An 18,185-nucleotide genomic window follows, 5' to 3' on the forward strand; every position below is an offset into this window, starting at 1 on the left:
GGAAATTACTAAAATGAAACAAAAACTAAACATTAGGTATATTTGAAAAAAAGTAAAAGTTTAAAAACTAAAGTGGACCAAAACTTATAGTTTAGATACTAAACACGTAATTTATCCTTTATTCTATAATATACTACTCGGGAGGGACCTTTGATGGAGTATAACTGTACAAGCGATCCCACACGGCCTTGTCTCTCTCTTTGTCTTTGCTTGTGCTTCTTTTGATGCTCCCTTTCTCTTCTTTTTCTTCTTCTTTACTTTCAGTTCATCTCTCTCGCCGATACGATACAAAGTAAGATTTTCCTGTCTGCATCGGTGCCATGAGCTTCACTCCCTATTATTTCTCTTCTCTCGATAGAAAGGAAAGTGGAGTAGCTGTGACGCGGCGGAGCTGGGAGCCGGGGCTCGACGGTGGTGGAATGGACATGGACTTGCTCCGGAAGTCCCATGCAGTGGAGTTGGACGTCGATTCCTTCTGGCCCGTCGAACATCCCATGGAACCTCAAGATGAAGATCGGCCTGTGAAATGTCCAATGTCTGCTTCTTCTTCTTCCATGAGTGTAAGTTACACTTTTACTATGCAATTATTGGTTGTAATCAGTAATGGCGGTCTTGCTTTATAATAATCATTTCCTTATGATATTCGAAGTATGTATTGTTTTTGAAGGATGGGAAAGGACACGAAGAAAGGGTTGCAGCAGAGAGTTCGCGGAAGAGATCGGAGCAACCGGCGATGGTGAAAAACAGAATTGTGGCAATGACGGCGGCGGAGCCACCGGTAAGAGCGATACGTAAAAGGCATCACATGCTCACCTGTGACAACAACATATCAGCGGCGCCTCTTGTCGGAAAACTTGGTCCCCCTCCAATTCCACCATCTCAGACTCTCACCATTTCTCAAATGCTTAAGTCCGACCAAGATTAAATCATTTGAAAAGGAAAATAGCCGTCTTTTTTCCCCAATCTTGCAATGTTCTGGTTTCAAATGCACTTGGAGAGCTGAGAAAATTGAAACTTTTCCTTGGAAAATCCTTGAAAAATGAAAATGTAGCCCAGGCTTCGTAATGCAGTACTAGCATATTGAGATTCATTATGTGTATTAATGAGATCCAACCTTACTGGTTTCAAATGTCAAAAAAAAAAAAAAAACTCAGTATTCGAATGTCTCATCGCTCTTTACAGTTGCTATCAATTTCGACTGATCGCAGTTGGCATCCTCTCTCTCAACTGCACTGTCAGGTTTGCTCGATACTATTGTTAGTTTTCATCGTAGCTCACCCACTGCTGGCTCTGTCTTGGTTTCGCGATTTTCCATCCGAGCTTGTCCCAGGAGCAGTTGTGTGAAGATCAGGTTTCTGAGGGTCGTTCTCTTTTTCGGGTGGGGAAGTTGCGCCAACGGGAATGTTGAGTTCAGGTGATGAATTATCGAAGCCTGGTGGAGGTAGGAATACTCTGGTGCCAACAACAGGTAGATGTGGTGGAGGATGCCTTGGAGGGGGAGCTGGCCAAGCAGTCATACCAGTTGGGATGGGAACCGGTGCTGGGAAAGGAATTGCAGGAACAATTGGAGCAGGCACAAAAAAAGGTTGAACACCATTCGGATGTGGAATATGCGGATGAATCGGCGGGACTGGTAGTACACCAGTTGTTGGTACCACTGCATAATGCTTGGGAACGGCAGCAGGTCGGAAATGATTGTGCGATTTATTACGTGCCACACCCTGATGTGAAGACTGAGAAAGCGAAGGTAAAGGATGTCTCCGATTGTCAGACGCAAACTTCCTCGGTTGATACTTGGTAAAGGTAACAAGTATCCGTTGCTTTCGGACAGAGGGCAGGGCATGCTTGGCAAAACACGCTGATTTTCCTTCCATCACAAGGAGTGATCTGCATTATAGTTGTGAAATAACAAAATCTAAGGGCCATAAAACAAAACAAAAGAATCCTATGGAACTCGAAATATCTTTGAAGCATTAATACCAGTTTTCAGGATCTACTAAATGCTTAAATTTCAAACATGCACAAATTTTTAAGGATCGTGAATGTGTTCATATCCGGAAAAATGGAAAACGATTACCCGGGTGAAAGAGAAAGCTTTAGAGAGCCTTGAAAGTCCCCGGGATGATCAACTGCAATCACCCTTCCGAAAGTAATGTTGCACTCAGTCAAGAACAGGAGGCAAACGGGCTTTCCGAACCAAGGTGGCCACATGCGTGGCAGTAAATGATCCCCCTAGAACAAAAAGGCACCATAACAGTATCCTTAAAGCTTAGCTCATTTTATATAAAACCACAAAACCAACACCATCTTTACCGACCTCATTATAGACATCGACGATACAAGAGTTGGGCTTTGCAGTCATAACTTGCAAGTCGACCAAACGTTCGATAACATCTTGCAGCAAGGTGGGAATGGCTTCCATCCTCCGATCTGCTAAAGCTCAAACAAATTCACAAGGAATTAAAATCATTTGTTAAAAAAATATATATTTCAAAAATATTAAATAAATAGAAGATGCCTTTGGAAGTCCCTGCAGCAGTTTCATCATCTAGAGGTGAATCTGCAATTGGAAAGCCCAATTGAATCGTCTCTCGGCTGTGTTCCTTAATGGGTTTTTTCAAAGCCACATCTGTCTGACCTGTTTCTTGTCGATTTGTCACATAATGTTAGAAAAAAGAAATAGCATCGCCTTCAACCTATGATAGTCGGACTCTTAAGGGTAGAGAACATAACCAAGGAAACAACTAGAAGTTCCCAAGGATCAAATTCCTTCTCACAGTCCAAAAAGAGAAACGAAATTCGAGAACTTGCCTTGAAATTGTGCTCTTCCCCCTGCAGCCCTAAGATCATTTACCAATGAAACGAGATTCAAAACTTCCTCCTCGTCAAACAGCTCCTCATACAATTTTAGGCCATCCACCACATTGACCTTATAAAAAACATTGTCGCATAAGGAGTATAAGGGAAAAGAAGCAAGAAGCCATTAGATTATGTAGAATTTCACAAAATATTATCATTGAAGTCGAAGGAATTACCATATTTCCATCAAAAACCTCGTTACCAACAAAAGTTTTAGGACTCATAGTAAGATTCTGCTTTCTGTTCTGATTTTGGGAGGAATGTAAGTTATTCTCTGAAAGATCATTCACAAAAGAAAATTAATACAACAGCACATACTAAAAATACTAACAAGTGTATTCTCATCCTATCTAGCAAAATAGGAAAGGGGAGGATTCTTTTCTGAAGAGAAATAAATGAATTTGGATAAGCTGAATTCTAAGGCCAAAAATTAACATCAAATGTACTGCAACTCATACTCAAAACCTTACAATAGCTAAAAGCAAACCCTCATGTCAAAATTACACATAATCAGGTCAAAGTGGAAATAAAGAATATGATAGCTATTTTCAAAATCAGAAAGCTTGCTTTAAACTCCTACGCCCAATAGAAATTTTACCAAAGAACGAAAAATGCAACTTTCTTGTTTCAGATAAAATGCCTAATCCCAAACTATAGTTACAATGTCGGATATAGATATATGTTCAAAATTACTTTATTCTCCTACACCCAATATAAGTTTTTATCAAAGCACAAAGGCTACTTTCTTGCTTCGGATAATATGCCTAATCCAAGAACGAAGCAAATCTGGAAACCTATGTTACTCAAACTCAAGTGAGAGTGTCAAACATAAGTATGCCTGCAGTCTGTATTGACCAAAAATGGATTCGTAGAAAATACTTAAAGAGTCGGATTGCCATACCCATACGCAAATATGGGTCCAACACGAGTATCGGGGTTACGGATAAGGTAGTAAACAGTTCCAACGACAACAATATCAACACCCAAAATCCTTCAGATTCTTTAGATATAGAAAATAGATAATGTTCAAGATCCTTGAAGAGTCATATCCTCGTACAATTACAGGATCAAATAAGCTAGTAAACAGTTCCTAACTCAACAATTCAACACCCAAAATCCTTTAGATATACAGATTTCAATTACCTACACAACAAGCCAAGGAATAATTAGATAACAAATTCAAGGTTCACCACAATGTAAGGCTAAAACAGATACAAAAGAAAGAAACATGAAGCAAGGAGCTAACCTGATTTATCTTCCACATTCCCCACCTCACCGCTCGACTTAACACCCACACCCTTCGCAGCCACTCTATCATTCCTCTCTGAAACAGTCGATTTCACATCACTGTCCGCCATAGGATTCTGCATTTCTTTAGCCGCCAGATCTACCCTATTTCCCTTGAACCCAATGGTTGGTCTTTTATATTCCTTTCCCGCGACTTTCCTTTGATCATGGAGCCTTTGCCTCCGCCTCCACGCTGCCTGTTGGAGTGCATACGAGACGTCGGTGACTGGAAAGTACGGCTGCATATGCAGCACGGGATTCCAGCTATGTCTCCTTTGCTGAATGGAAGCAATGACGGCATCATACTCACCAACCTCCGCAATCTCAAGCAGATGATGGCAAAGTAAGTCGGTCATGGCATTGACGGCGGCGAATTCCCCGCATAACCAATGTATAAACCCATCATTCTTGTCAGGGGAACATTGGTGCTGTTGTTGGATTTCTCCTCCGAAGGCAGCAGCTGCTCCGCCGCCTCCGGCGTCGCCAACAGCACCAGCTCCAGCTGGAGGTGCCGAAAACTGCATTTTATCAGATGAAACTACGTTTCCTGATTGCATTACAATTGAGATAAACTCTACTAACCAATCCAAGAAATTATCCAAACTACCAAAACAACGTATATAAATTTAAAAATCACAAAACAAAATTCTGATAGCTCAAAACAATTCACTGTTTCCTTCAAGGATTTGCAACGAGAAAAAAAATGGGTAGCTAAGGAACAAAGCAACAAACAGAAAAGCAAAAGCAAAAAATGCAGAATTGGAGTCGGTTTTGCCTAGTTTAGCTAAGATCTGGAAAATGGGTGTTTGGCCTTTGCTTTTGTCGTGTGTTCTTCGAGATGATCGATGGGTTTTTAATATCAAAAAGGAAAAACAAAGAGATGAAGATTTGGTTTTTAAATGCATATCTTGGATCGAAAATAAAGCGAGAAAAAGGACTTTATGGTATGAAGAAGTGAAGAAGAAGTGGACTTCTTTTTCTCTTAAAATGACTTTATTTGATCAATCTTTTGTTCTATATTGCAAGTGTTTCAAGTTTATAAACTGTGATCTGGGGGGTTTTGAGGTTTAACCGGCTTGACTCATAGGTTTTGATTGTGTTGATTATGATTATGGCAATTAAAGTAAATTTTTTAGGGATAAGTAAAGTTATTTTTGATAAATTTTATATATATTTGAAATTTGATACGAATTAAATTATTTGAAGAAAATAAGTGATTTAGTTTTACTTAAAGTAAAAAATCTAATATATTTTATATTAATTGAGGGTAAAAACATAGTTTGAGTAATATTTTATTATGATTTTTTATAATTAATTAATTATCTATTTATCTTTATAAATAAAAGTGATTCTAGTTGAATGAAAATTTATTTATGAGATTTTTCCTGTATTATTTCGTTTTTGATAAATTATCTTTAATTTTAAATTTCATACTTAAAAAATTATATCTATTGTTATATGCTCAATATATTAGTTATTATCTTAATTATTTTTTCAAGTTTTATAACTAAATTAATTGATATATGTGAATGTATATAAATGTCCAAAGTTCAAAAAAATATTAATTCATAATGTTGAGTTAAATTAATAAATTTAATTAATTCAAATGAATATTTGTTATTACATTTAATTTGAATGTATTTATAATTAAATATTATAACATTTTTAAAAAATATTTTGTTGTTATAAATGATAAATAATTATGGTTTAGTTTATTTGGGCAAAATTAGTAAGAGAAAATAACCTCAGTGACCGAAAATTCCTTATAATATACGATTTTGACCAAATTTTTTTCGATTTGCCAAAATGACCAACAAAATCGTAATTCGATCTCTAAATCGCAACGCGATTTCCAGTATCACAAATTAGTTTCTAGATTCGCAACGCGATTTTGACTATCGTAATGCGAATATGTAAATCGCAACGTGATTCTGACTATCGCAACGCGATAATACATAATCGCAACGCGATTCTGACTATCGCAACGCGTTAATACATAATCGCAACGCGATTTTCAAAGCGCCATTAGTATCGCAATGCATATTTTATTTTCAAATTCCAAACACGAATATTAATACATCCCGTACTTGCAACTCTTAACCTAAAACCCTAAATCACAACTCAGTCCCATCTCCATTCTCACTCTCTACAACGACATCCGTCCCCATCTCCGACGAAATCCGTCCCCATCTTCGGCGAAATCCGTCTATCTCCATCTCTCAGAGTCACCCTCACAATCATTCACGATCAGAAATGGAAAATCAACCAAATCAACCACCGAGTGTTAGTTTTTTTTTAATTATTTTTATTTTGAAATTTTTGCATTATTATTAGGTTTTTCATATTGAAATTGATGATAAGTTTACTGGTAATTTCAATAATAGATTAACCATTTCACTTAGATTACTTATTAAATTCATTTGATTGATGCCAATACTGCTAAACTGTTTAGTCTTTAACCCTGTAAAGTTAGTATTTGTCTTTGTTTTGTCTTTTGGTTGAAGTAATGCAATTCATTTAAGTTTCAATTTTAGACATGACTATTTGAAACCGAGGATCGCAACGCGAAATGAAAATCGCAACGATAGTCAAATTTGCGTTGCGATAGTCATTTTCGTGTAGCGATTTTCATTTCTCGTTGTGATAGTCAAATTTGCGTTGCGATAGTTATTTTCGTGTTGCGATTTTAAGTTTCAGAAACTATTATTCTTCTGCAAATTGAAACTTGAATGAATTGCATTACTTCAACCAAAAAAAAGACAAATACGAAATTCACAGTGTTGCAAATTTAAGTTTGAAGAATAAACTACTACTACTCTTTATTGTTTTTGGTATATCTTCACAATGTAGTTTTTAATCTAACTTGGTATGTTTATTATTTTTGTAGAACTTTTTTTCGGCTCAATTGACCTTAAGAAATAAAATAAGACTAGTCACTACAATTGCTTCGAAGCTTTCACCTGTACAAAGAACATTGTTTGAGGATACTTGCTTCGGGCCATGGCTGAAAGTACAACATCCGGGTAGAGATGCTATGTTGACCCATTTGTGGCTTCAAACCATGACTAGCGATCTACCCGAGAGTATAAAACGTGGTAATGAAGAGATATAGTTTCATTTTCCACCGGCGTATACGTGTTTTGGGCGGGAGGAGTTTTGCTTAATCACTGGTCTACGCTTCGGACACGATGATGTAGGTCGATACACTAGTCATATTACCCGCCCATCATGGTTATCCCGGATTTTTCCTGAACTGTCAATGGAGAAGCCGAATTTACACGTCGATGACTTGATGAGATTATTGAATAAGAAAGATGGTTTTACTCGGATGGATGACGTCAATATTGTCCGAGTATGCCTTTTAGTACTTTTGCATGCCGGCTTTTTAGGCAGAGAGGCCAGACAACCTATTCCTAAGGACCTAATATTATTGGTAGAGAACCTAAATGCATAGAACCTGTTTCCGTGGGGTTCGTATCTATAGAAAGCTACATGGAATAAGTTGTCGTCTGCTTTTGATGACCGCAAAAGTTTGCGTGGCGATTGTTCCAAATACACTTTGTCAAGCTTTATTTGGGCCTCTAAGGTAAGAATTTCTATATAATGTTTCCAAAATTATAATTAATTATTTAACAATTACTAATGTTTGTGTATTATATTATTTTTGTAGATTTGGATATTTGAGGCTTTTCCCGACATGCAGACATATGCATTAAAAACTTCAATGATATTCCTAGAGTTATTTCCTGGAAGAGGAAACGGTGGTTGTTGATTTGGGAAGAGTTAATACGGTATACGACAATAAATGATGTAAGTTAACACAAATACTACCATATATATAAACAAGTTATTACTAGTACACGTTTAACTTTGTTTGAGCTTTTATATTGTTAGGAGGCCAACACTCCATTACAGAGGCTGACACCCACGGAGGCTGAGCTTGCCACTGATTGGTGGCAAGCTAGTAAGCGTTTTTTTGATGGAACGGATGATGAGCAACATCCACTTCGAGAGCCATCACCTCACCCAGAGCCATCACCTATTCCGTCACATCATCGAGCCTCTTCTCCACCATCACCTCATGATAGGCGACCGGCAAAGATGCCACGACATTTATCTCCCTGTTCTCCACCTCCACGGGATGAGTTAGGGGAGTTACGTGATGAGGTCAATGCCTTGCGTGAGGAGGTCGGTACTTTACGCGATGACAATGGTGTATGGCGTGACGAGTTATCTACTTTACGTGGTGAGGTAGTGGCTCTACGTGAGATGGTAGCATCGTTGCAGAATGAGGTTCATACTCTACACAACGAGGTAAGTTTAAGATTTTTCATATTTAACTTGATTTACTCGTAATTTCACTTAGATTAACCATTTCACTTAGATTGCTTAGTAAATTCATTCGGTTACTGCCAATACTGCTAAACAGTTCTAAAATAACCCTGTGAAGTTAGTATTTGTCTTTGTTTTGTCTTTTGGTTGAAGTAATGCAATCCATTCAAGTTTCAATATGCAGAAGAAGAATAGTCGCAACACGAAACTTAAATCGCAACGCGAAAATAACTATCGCAACGCGGAAATGACTATCGCAACGAGATAATCGCAATGCGAAATAAAAATCGCAACGTGAAAATTGCAATGCGGAAATGACTTTCACAACGCGAATTTAGTTTCGTGTTGCGATTTTCTCGTTGCGATTTTTATTTCGCATTACGATTATCCCGTTGCGATAGTCAAATTCGCGTTGCGATAGTCATTTCCTCGTTGCGATAGTCATTTCGCGTTGCGATTTAAGTTTCGTGTTGCGATTTTAAGTTTCAGAAACTATTCTTCTTCTGCAAATTGAAACTTGAATTGATTAGATTACTTCAACCAAAAGACAAAGACAAATACTAACTTCACAGTGTTGCAAATTTAAGTTTCAAGAATAAACTACTACTCTTTATGTTGTCCTTGAACATGCCATAAACCTATATGTTGTCCTTTTAAATGTTTATAAGTGCGTACTTCCGAAATGTTATCTGATGCATTTTGTGAACTATGATAGAATAATGACTTGGTGAATACCGTGCAAGTTTGAAACATATTTGTCTTTATTTTCACTGTTTAATATCATGTCTATTTATTTACTGATTTATGTATTAATAATTATTTTTAGCGGCCCGATAAGGTGGATGCTTTACGTCGGGTTTTTCTTACACGACGGGGTTCACGCATCAGATGGCGTGCACGTGCCATTACGTCTCCATTCACCCCAATAGTGCGAAGACTCCGTAAGAAGAATCCCGACTCACCTGTCATCGTTCAAGAGGCCTCTCCTATCGTTCAAGAGGCCCCTATCATCCCTCAAGGGTCCCCTCCCACCGTTCAAGAGGCCCCTATCATCGTTGAAGATTTCCCACCCACCATTCAAGAGCCCGATTCATACGGCGTAATATGTCAAATTATTGAGAAACCCCCTCACGTGCCGACATGATGGATGACTGTTGGCTTTCGTATGAGTTACCGGCCAGTACCATTCCGGCAGATGAAGTGGAGAGGAAACAACTACCGGAAACAATTCTGGATAATACCCTTTGGGCTAAGACTGCAATTGATTTTTATCTACATGAGCGGAGCCAAGGGTGTTACACTGACATATACAAACTCAACGATGATATGCATTTGTTAATTGATCGGTCTTGGTGGGGTGTGTTATTAGGGGTTGAAGACAAAGGCTATTTCGATGGGGGGTAAGTCTTATATTTCTTCTTATATTTCATTTTGATTAATTTTTTTTAAATTTATGTAATTCACTAATATATGTCTTTTTTTGTAAAACAACATATTGATGCATAGGTGTCACGTCTTCTAATAGTAAGGAAATTGAAGAAAAATAAAAAAAATAAAATTGAAGAAAAATAAAAAAATAGCGATATACAATTATGTCGACGTTTTTTCACGTAGTTCACTTGAAGAATCAACGACATGAATCATATGTGTTGGCTAATGGACAAGCTAAACTTTATCCTGCATGGTGGGAGGTCAATAAGGTTAGTATTTATTTTTTAAAATATTTTAAAGGTGTTCGTAAATAAGTGCGCAATTTGAATTATTACTTATGATTGCAGGTGTTTATCCCTGTTTTGGAATGTACTCATTGGCTTCTCGTTGAGCTTCAGCTCCCATCCCTAAAGATAATAGTATATGACAACATGATAAATTACATATCATTGTCTGATTTGAGAGATATTATTAAGGGATGGAGCTCTCATTTGGCTAAATTCTTGGATGCGATTAATTATTGGACTTATTCTGGAAACAAGAAGCCAAAGAAGTTCAATGTTACAGTTATCAGAGACGAGACCGCGCCACAACAAACGCCGGAAGCCAGAGGGGATTGTTGTCCTCTCGTATGCATGTGCTTGGAGCGTTTGACGACAGGAAGTACACAGTTTCTACCTCCCACCGATAGAGATAGAGTGCAGTAGGGTTGTGGTTTCGGCATTTTATGTCTAGAGTGATATATGAGAGACGCTGCCTACCTGCATCCGCGTTGAAAGTCCAAATTTTAAGTCAAATGCAAGTGTTGTTAAGTACCTAGAATTCAATAATAATTTGTTGTTTGTTGGTTTTAGGTGTGTAGAAAGTGTTATTTGAGCAAATGTTTGATTTCTGCAGGTTAATCCTGAAGTGAGCTGCGTGAAATTGATGTATGGGTGCATAAACAACTGTCTAGGGTACACTTTTTTGATTGTTTAATTGATTCTTATAAGTCTGATTTGTTTAATTGATGAGGAAAATAAGAATTATTATCATTTTTTGCTTGTTTAATTGATTTGTAAAAGTTGATTTGTTTAATATTGATGTGTAAATAATTCTTATTTGTGCTTGTTTAATTGATTGAAATGTAAAAGTTGATTTGTTGATTTCAATCTGCATCATATTGAAGGCAAAAGACCTGTTGAAGGTACACTTTCGCAACGCTAAACTCAAAATCGCAATGCGAAAGCCAAAATCGCAACGCGAAAGTCAATTCACGTTGCGATAGTCTAATACGCTTTGCGATTTTCTCGTTGCGATAGTCAAATACCCGTTGCGATAATCAAATTCACGTTGCGATAGTCAAATTCGTGTTGCGATAGTCAAATTCGCGTTGCGATTTTTGCGTTGCGATAGTCATATTCGAGTTGCGATAGTCAAATTCGCATTGCGATTTTTGAGTTGCGATAGTCAAATTCGCGTTGCGATATTCAAATGAATGTGTAATAAGTGATAACAACTGAACAGATTATAGCAATGTTCAAACTCAAGTTACTAATACATGCCTAACTGAAAATGTTAAAAGTTTACACATAAAATACACATAATAGTCAAATTCGCGTTGCGATATTCAAATGAATGTGGAATAAGTGATAACAACTGAACAGATCATAGCAATGTTCAAACTCAAGTTACTAATACATGCCTAACTGAAAATGTTAAAAGTTTACACATAAAATACACATAATACAACGTTTTCATTTAAAAATCACATAAGTTAATAGTCCCAAAAGGTGAAGCCGGTTGTGATTGGGATTTTGATTTTGATTGCGATTTTGATTGCCTTTTTCTTGACACCATATGAGCTTTGGATTTTGATGAGGATCCATATTTTGGTAGAGGAAAAGATGATTGTGATGGCACTGGTGATCCACATGTCAACCTTGTATGACCACTTTCCTTGCACCGACTACATGTCGATCTCTTCTTCTCTTCACCCTTAGACGTTATAGGATCGTGACTTTTTCGTCGGCCAGGTAGCCTTCTGTCTATGGCTGGTGGCAAAACTGTTTGTAAGTCATCTGGTATGTCCCACTCAGAAGGATGTGGAATAGGGTAGATAATCTCGGCATAAGTCTGTCGATATACTTCTGTAGTATAGCAATCCATAGTGTATGCGCTTGAATCATCTTGGTTTAGATGAAGAGCAACTTTTATAACATGACCACACAGATAACCAGATGTTTGCCATTTTATACAACTACACGTCTTTGCATTTAGATCGACAAGCCCATTTAAGTTATTATCCAGTACTTCAAACAAAGTGTTTGAACATGGTTCAACTCTCCATGATGTTGACTTCACAACACGTTTCGTTATCTTTTTCAGTCCATGGTGTAACACGATGTTCCAATGTTCCTGTAAATTTAAATAAATAATACTTAGTAAAATATATGATAAGTTACGAATTTAAAGAAATAATACCTGCATGGTTTCTTTTCTTATAGTACCACTGTTGAATAGAGGCTCGAAAAAACTCCATTAATATAGTAATGGGTAATTTCCGGGAATGACGACTTAGAGCGTTGATTGATTCTGCACTATTAGACGTCATGAAACCATATCTTGCTCCAAGTTGATTTACTCTTGACCATCTTTCAAACCCGACATCTTCTAGTGTTTGAGCACACTAAGACAAAACACGTCTTAAACAATTTATATGCTTATTAAAATCCACTTCCCGATAAGCTTTTACAGCCTTCCAGTATGTCCATTTGTGATTTTTTATACCAGCATACCTTGATTTTAGATTTCTATACAAATAAACACCACAAAGTCCATGAAAAGCATATGGGAAACACCTTCTAACAGCGTTATCAATTGAGTTTGCCCTATCGGATATGATTGTCAGATTGCTAATAGGACCTATGCAATCCCTAAGATGCCCCATAAACCATGTCCATGAATCAGAGGTTTCAGATTTGCCAACCCCGTAAGCTATTGGCAGTATCCCATTGTTAGCATCCATGGCTACTGCTAATAAGTTTACTCCAAGGTATCAACCTTTTAAATGTGCTCCGTCAACTATAATAACTGGGCGCATGCAAGTAATAAACGAACGAATCTACAAAATCATATACACAAGAAATATAATCATTTAAATGTGAAATGCATGTAACTAACAAAAATGAGTCAACAAAATTATATTGATTTACTAACCGCAATACCAATGGCGATAAACAGCAACTCAAAGCGTCCATCTCTATATGTTTTGATATGAGTTACCGACCCATGATTTTTTAGCTTTAAATTGTAACAATAAGCCGGCAGTTGGGCAAACGATGCTTCTGGCGACCCCCTCAACAATTCCAAGGCATAACATTTGGCTCTCCAAGCTTGAGAATATGAGATACTAATCTTGAACCGAGCATTCATGTCAGTCATAATTTCATGTCCCCGATATACAAAATTCATGTCAGTCATAATTTCATGTCCCCGATATACCCTGCCATTCAAAAACATTAACTCAGCAGAAAACCACCCAACACGTTTTTGTTTGTCTGTCTATGGTGAGGAAAAACTTGGGTTCTTGAACATGTATGTTTATCAATAAAAGTCCTAACTTGAAACATTTCACAATCTTTTATCCTCTTTGCAATCATACGCCACGTACAGTTTTTGTCAATCATACACCTTGTTTCGAAACGATCTTTGCTTGATTTGTTAACTTTTAGTTGATAGCCATCTTCCACACATTCCGTATACAAAGTTATCTTCAAGTCTTCCTTTGTATCAAAACAATCATTTTTCTTGATACGAATAATTTTTGTGTAACAATCAACTGCTATTTTTACCAACTCTTCTTTCGGTATCTAAAGTAATTCTGGCATATTCAGTTATACTCCCGTGGCATTTTCTTCGGGGATTTCTTCTTATTCTTTTTCTTCTTCAGGGTTATATGAATTGCAGAATGGATGTTCAACATGTTCATTCACAGTCGTAACTTCATCCTCATTATCATCAACAACATCTTCTTCGGTAGCAGCTGTTTCATCATCAAAATTCGGGTATTGACCAATATCAAAATCATTACACGCAGGGTCTGTTTCTTTTTCTGAAACATCATTAAAATCCGAGTATTTACCAAGATCAAAGTCCGGGTATTGACCAAGATCAAATTTCGAATACCGACTAGTACTCACAATTTTTTCTGTTGGCTCATCATCGTCTAACTGGTTAATACGAAAATCGGAATTTGGTGCTGAAAGTTGATTGAGATTTGGATTAGGGAAAGGTTGTGGGTTTTGAGATTGTGTTTGATATTAGAAATATGGTGAAACAAAATTTGCTTGGTGATGAAATTGTGGTGGAACCATTAAATTTTGAGCACCATAAACTGGGTTGAAAAACTTAGTTGATTACTACCCGCTACTGACCCAACTTCACTACTTCTAGGTTCAACAACATACAATGTAACATCATCTTGCGAAACACTAATGTAAGCAATGAATCGTTCAACATCTTCATTATCGGTTAACAAATAAACTTTACCTTTTCTCTGATAAGATAGCCTAAATCCACTTAAAGGCTCTAAATTCAATTTATTTGCAATACGTAACATCAGAGTTTCATAAGTTAACTTTTTTAATGGCAGTTTTAGTTGAAGATTCATGGGTAAAGACATATATTGTAAAACACCATGAACATTCTCCCATGACCCTCCAAAACACAAATCTATCCAAACATGATCAACATTAGATGATTTCATTATTGTAAATTAATTTACTAAACAAACGAGCTGCGGAACTAAAACCTGTTGCCGGATGGGGAAGGATGTCGTTGGATATAGGAACAGATGTCGTTGGATATAGGAACGGATGTCGCCGGAGAGAGTAATAGATGGAGATTGAATGAGTTGCGATTTAGGAATTTAGGTTATGAGTTGCTTCTGCTGCGTAGTTATATACCCAAAATATTTGTATTGCGAAACTAAAACCTGTTGCGAATTTGAAATTCAGTGTTGCGACTGTCAGAATCGCATTGCGATAGTCAGAATCGCGTTGCGATTATGTATTATCGCGTTGCGATTTACATATTCGCGTTGCGATAGTCAGAATCGCGTTGCGATTTACATATTCGCATTGCGATAGTCAAAATCGCGTTGCGAATCTGGAAACTGATTTACGATACTAGAGATCGCGTTGCGAGCGATTTAGAGATCGCATTGCGATTTTGTTGGTCATTTTGACGAATCGAAAAAAAATTGGTCAAAATCGTATATTATAAGAAATTTTCGGTCATTGAAGTTATTTTCTCAATTAGTAAATAGGGAAGTGAAAAAACATTCGATGTCTTTATAAATACATAGGGAAGATGTGACGTTTTTCTTACACAAACACACAATAAATAAATTTAGAAGCTATAAATTTATATTTATTTAAAAATAAAATAATCATATTTTTAATCTAATAGATTGAAGAAAACAGTATCCAAGTGCAAGCTTGAAATCAAAGTCCCCATGGATATTTAGGGTCACTGAAAACATATTTTGCAGACTCAAAAGGATTATAAACTTCAAGCTTCCATTCTTCTTTCCCACCGCTTCCATGGCTGTGGTCGTTGAATCCATCAATTGAAGCTTCCAATATATCTTCCCAGTTTTCAGTTTCATCATCATGTGCACCATCATCAAGCAGAACCAACGGCTCCCTTTCTTCATGATCATCTTCATCAACCTTCTCAGCGTTGATGAGGAGGAAGAAGACTGATGATCGTCTTCATCTGTTACCTTTGATGAAAGTTTCAAGAGTATGGATTTGAATCAATGGGATCCGATCCACGAACGGATATTCGTAGGATCCACAAACTCCCATGGCCATTAGCTTACACCATTGATAAAACTCCCACAGCTGATTCCCTTGCAAGGCTGCTTTCTTGTATATCCCGAAAGCTGATATGCATCTCCGGTACGGCATCTGGAACAGGTTTTCCAACACCATAACGATGTCCTTTCTGAACACGGTGTAACAGACGAAGCTGTCCCGAATGATGTGTTTCATCGCCGTCTGAATCAAGAAGCTTCGGGCTGCGATGCCAGTCGGCCGGCAATCGATGACTTGGTCGATAAGGCTTTGTATCCGTTGCAACACCTCGAGCACCGTTCCCATTTCTTCCGTTCTGTATTCCGGCGAACTTTCCGGCATCCCGGAGTGATGATTATCTGCGTTGGAGACTTCGTCTAGCAAATGAGCTTACGATCAGATGAACATGGTGAAATAGCCGGGATTCGAGGACGAAACGTCCTGGAAGCGACAAGGGTACCAGGAGATCGAGCCGTTGGAGCGGTTAATCAAGAGTTCGGTTCGGAAAGGGCTGTCTTCGGGCATCGAACGAAGCAGCCGGTGGAGGAGGAGTAAGCACTTCAACGTGACTCGCCAGCTTCGGGTCTTCCCGAAACGACGGGCGAAGCTGAGCGAGAAAGCTCGACAACAAGGCGGTGACACGGCGAGTATCTTCTGAAGCTGGTGGACGTATTTATCGGCCAAAGGCAAGTCAGTCGGAGCCGTGGCCTTTACGAGGATGAGATCAACGTTGCTGAGGCCACCGATGGTGGCTAATTTAGCATAGTTGACGCATGTATGCTCTTTTAAAGCGTTGAAAGCTTGTTGGAATCGCCTGATGGCTTTCAAGGAAACCCCAAGACTGTTCTTCTGTGTGTGTTTTGGGGGTCGCTGTTCATGAAAATGATGGCGGGGGGAGATCGGTTATTTAGGGTTAATTGTTTATATAGGAAAAGGGTCTCGAGATTTACACTGTAGTGGTGTACCTTGGAATGATCGAAAGTAGGCTACGATTACTAGAAAAAGGTGTTTCGTTTCTAACAATTTCGTTACCAACAAGTGGGGAAAATGAAATATCATTGTGTTTTATTTTATGATTTTCTTATGATGTATGATGTGTTGAGATGCATGTTTAGGAATAAGAAAATGAATGTTATTCGGTGGACATTTTACTAAATTAAACAACTAATATAAAAAAATTCAGATTTTAAGATAGACACGTGTTCACCTGAATTCTAAGCACATCCGTTGATGTAATAGGGTATGGGGTATCAGCTTACTTGGGTTTTGTGTTTAATGTGTGCTTGGACACTTAAACTAATAGTCCTAATCATGAGATGCGGTGATAAATTCATCACTTAATCATAAGACTAGATGTTTATCTTTTAACAAAAATATATGTAACAAGAGAATTAATTACTATTCTGATTTCATCTAAAAAGAGTTACTAATCCTGAGATATTTGATCTTCTTCCCTTTGTTAGCCGTTTTGAGAGCTTGAATTAGTAGTGAGTTGTATCTTTGAGTCAAATTTCGATTTTTTTTTTAAATAAGATTTAAAAATACTAAATTTTAAAATGTTTGGAGTTTAAGTGTAGTTTTATAATCCCATTAACTTGAATTTTTATAATTTTTCAAAAACAAATTAGGAGAAAATTTTGTTAGTTTAAGTGTCGAAACAAGTTGTCATTCTAGCGAAAAATTATTAGATGGGTCTGACTCACCACTCTGTGGTCCTAACTAATAAGATCCATTCACATCAATTTTTTCCAAAATGAATCTTTACCTCTTTCTACATGTAAAAAAAAAAAGAGTGGTTAGTTATTTGAAAGTTACCTTAAGATGGATGATCTTATTAGTTGGGATCACAGATGACGTGATAAGTTAGGTCCCTCTAATAATTTCTCCATTCTAACATTACACTAAGTGTGAGTCAAACTTTCATCCATAATTATCCAATATAAACTTAAATATCATTCATCATTGTCCATAAACACAATTTATGCAAAATTAAGTTGGTCAATCAATGTTTGAACTCTGTTCGATTGATGTGCAAGCAAATGTGTATGATGAAGTCCATTATTCAAGATATTCTTGTATAAGTTGGATAAAATTCTTAAATTTAATAAAATAACATGTGGACATGTTGATTTAATTATTGTACCACATCGAATATCGTTAATGATTTAAAGATTAAGAAATTACATTTTTTTGTTGATACTAAGTAATGAAATTATTCAATTTTAATGATCAAAATAAAAATATCCTAAAAAGTTTAATAAGAATGGATAGTTTACCTAAAATTTTAAAAATGTTAAATCTTTAATTTTTTGAACAGTAAAGCAAACCAATTCGACAGGCCGAGATGGGGGTTCGATATTGAAAACATTTAGCATCGGACTCTAGACTCGGCCCGACCCAGAACAAGCCTTGAGAAAAAAGGTGAAAAATAGTACT

General features: G+C 37.1%; 2 protein-coding genes and 1 pseudogene across 3 annotated transcripts; 1 reads left to right on the top strand and 2 right to left on the bottom strand.

Moving 5' to 3' along the window:
• The first annotated feature begins 221 nt into the window (after positions 1-221).
• On the top strand, positions 222-1,058 carry LOC120183280. Of its 2 annotated transcripts, none has more exons than XM_039188009.1 (2): positions 222-560; positions 650-1,058. In XM_039188009.1, exons 1-2 carry the CDS (start codon positions 321-323, stop codon positions 923-925), a joined length of 516 nt encoding a protein of 171 aa, XP_039043940.1. In that variant the 5' UTR covers positions 222-320; the 3' UTR covers positions 926-1,058. The 2 variants fall into 2 exon arrangements, with proteins under 2 accessions (XP_039043940.1, XP_039043941.1); XM_039188010.1 differs by having other exon boundaries at positions 668-1,056.
• Positions 1,059-1,157: 99 nt separating this feature from the next.
• On the bottom strand, positions 1,158-4,703 carry LOC120183260 (RNA demethylase ALKBH10B-like). The gene is made up of 7 exons (XM_039187993.1): positions 4,106-4,703; positions 3,036-3,133; positions 2,812-2,929; positions 2,519-2,638; positions 2,318-2,430; positions 2,078-2,232; positions 1,158-1,887 (listed from the first exon to the last, which is right to left on the bottom strand). Exons 1-7 carry the CDS (start codon positions 4,701-4,703, stop codon positions 1,275-1,277), a joined length of 1,815 nt encoding a protein of 604 aa, XP_039043924.1. The 3' UTR covers positions 1,158-1,274.
• A 10,692-nt stretch (positions 4,704-15,395) lies between these two features.
• On the bottom strand, positions 15,396-18,124 carry LOC120183261 (annotated as a pseudogene).
• Between the last annotated feature and the right edge of the window lie 61 nt (positions 18,125-18,185).

The sequence above is a fragment of the Hibiscus syriacus genome, unplaced genomic scaffold (genome assembly GCF_006381635.1).
Source record: "Hibiscus syriacus cultivar Baekdansim isolate YM2019G1 unplaced genomic scaffold, ASM638163v2 tig00112742_pilon, whole genome shotgun sequence".
Classification (NCBI taxonomy): Eukaryota; Viridiplantae; Streptophyta; class Magnoliopsida; order Malvales; family Malvaceae; genus Hibiscus; species Hibiscus syriacus.

What these genes read in the sequence shown, in the direction of transcription:
- LOC120183280 (XM_039188009.1), top strand. Translation starts at nt 321, where the DNA reads ATGAGCTTCACTCCCTATTATTTCTCTTCTCTCGATAGAAAGGAAAGT. An exon ending in CTTCTTCTTCTTCCATGAGT is followed by an intron (nt 561 to 649) that starts GTAAGTTACACT and finishes TGATATTCGAAG; the next exon opens with TATGTATTGTTTTTGAAGGA.
- LOC120183260 (XM_039187993.1), bottom strand. Translation starts at nt 4,703, where the DNA reads ATGCAATCAGGAAACGTAGTTTCATCTGATAAAATGCAGTTTTCGGCA. An exon ending in GGGAAGAGCACAATTTCAAG is followed by an intron (nt 2,639 to 2,811) that starts GCAAGTTCTCGA and finishes GACAAGAAACAG; the next exon opens with GTCAGACAGATGTGGCTTTG. An exon ending in TGCTGCAGGGACTTCCAAAG is followed by an intron (nt 2,431 to 2,518) that starts GCATCTTCTATT and finishes GAGCTTTAGCAG; the next exon opens with ATCGGAGGATGGAAGCCATT.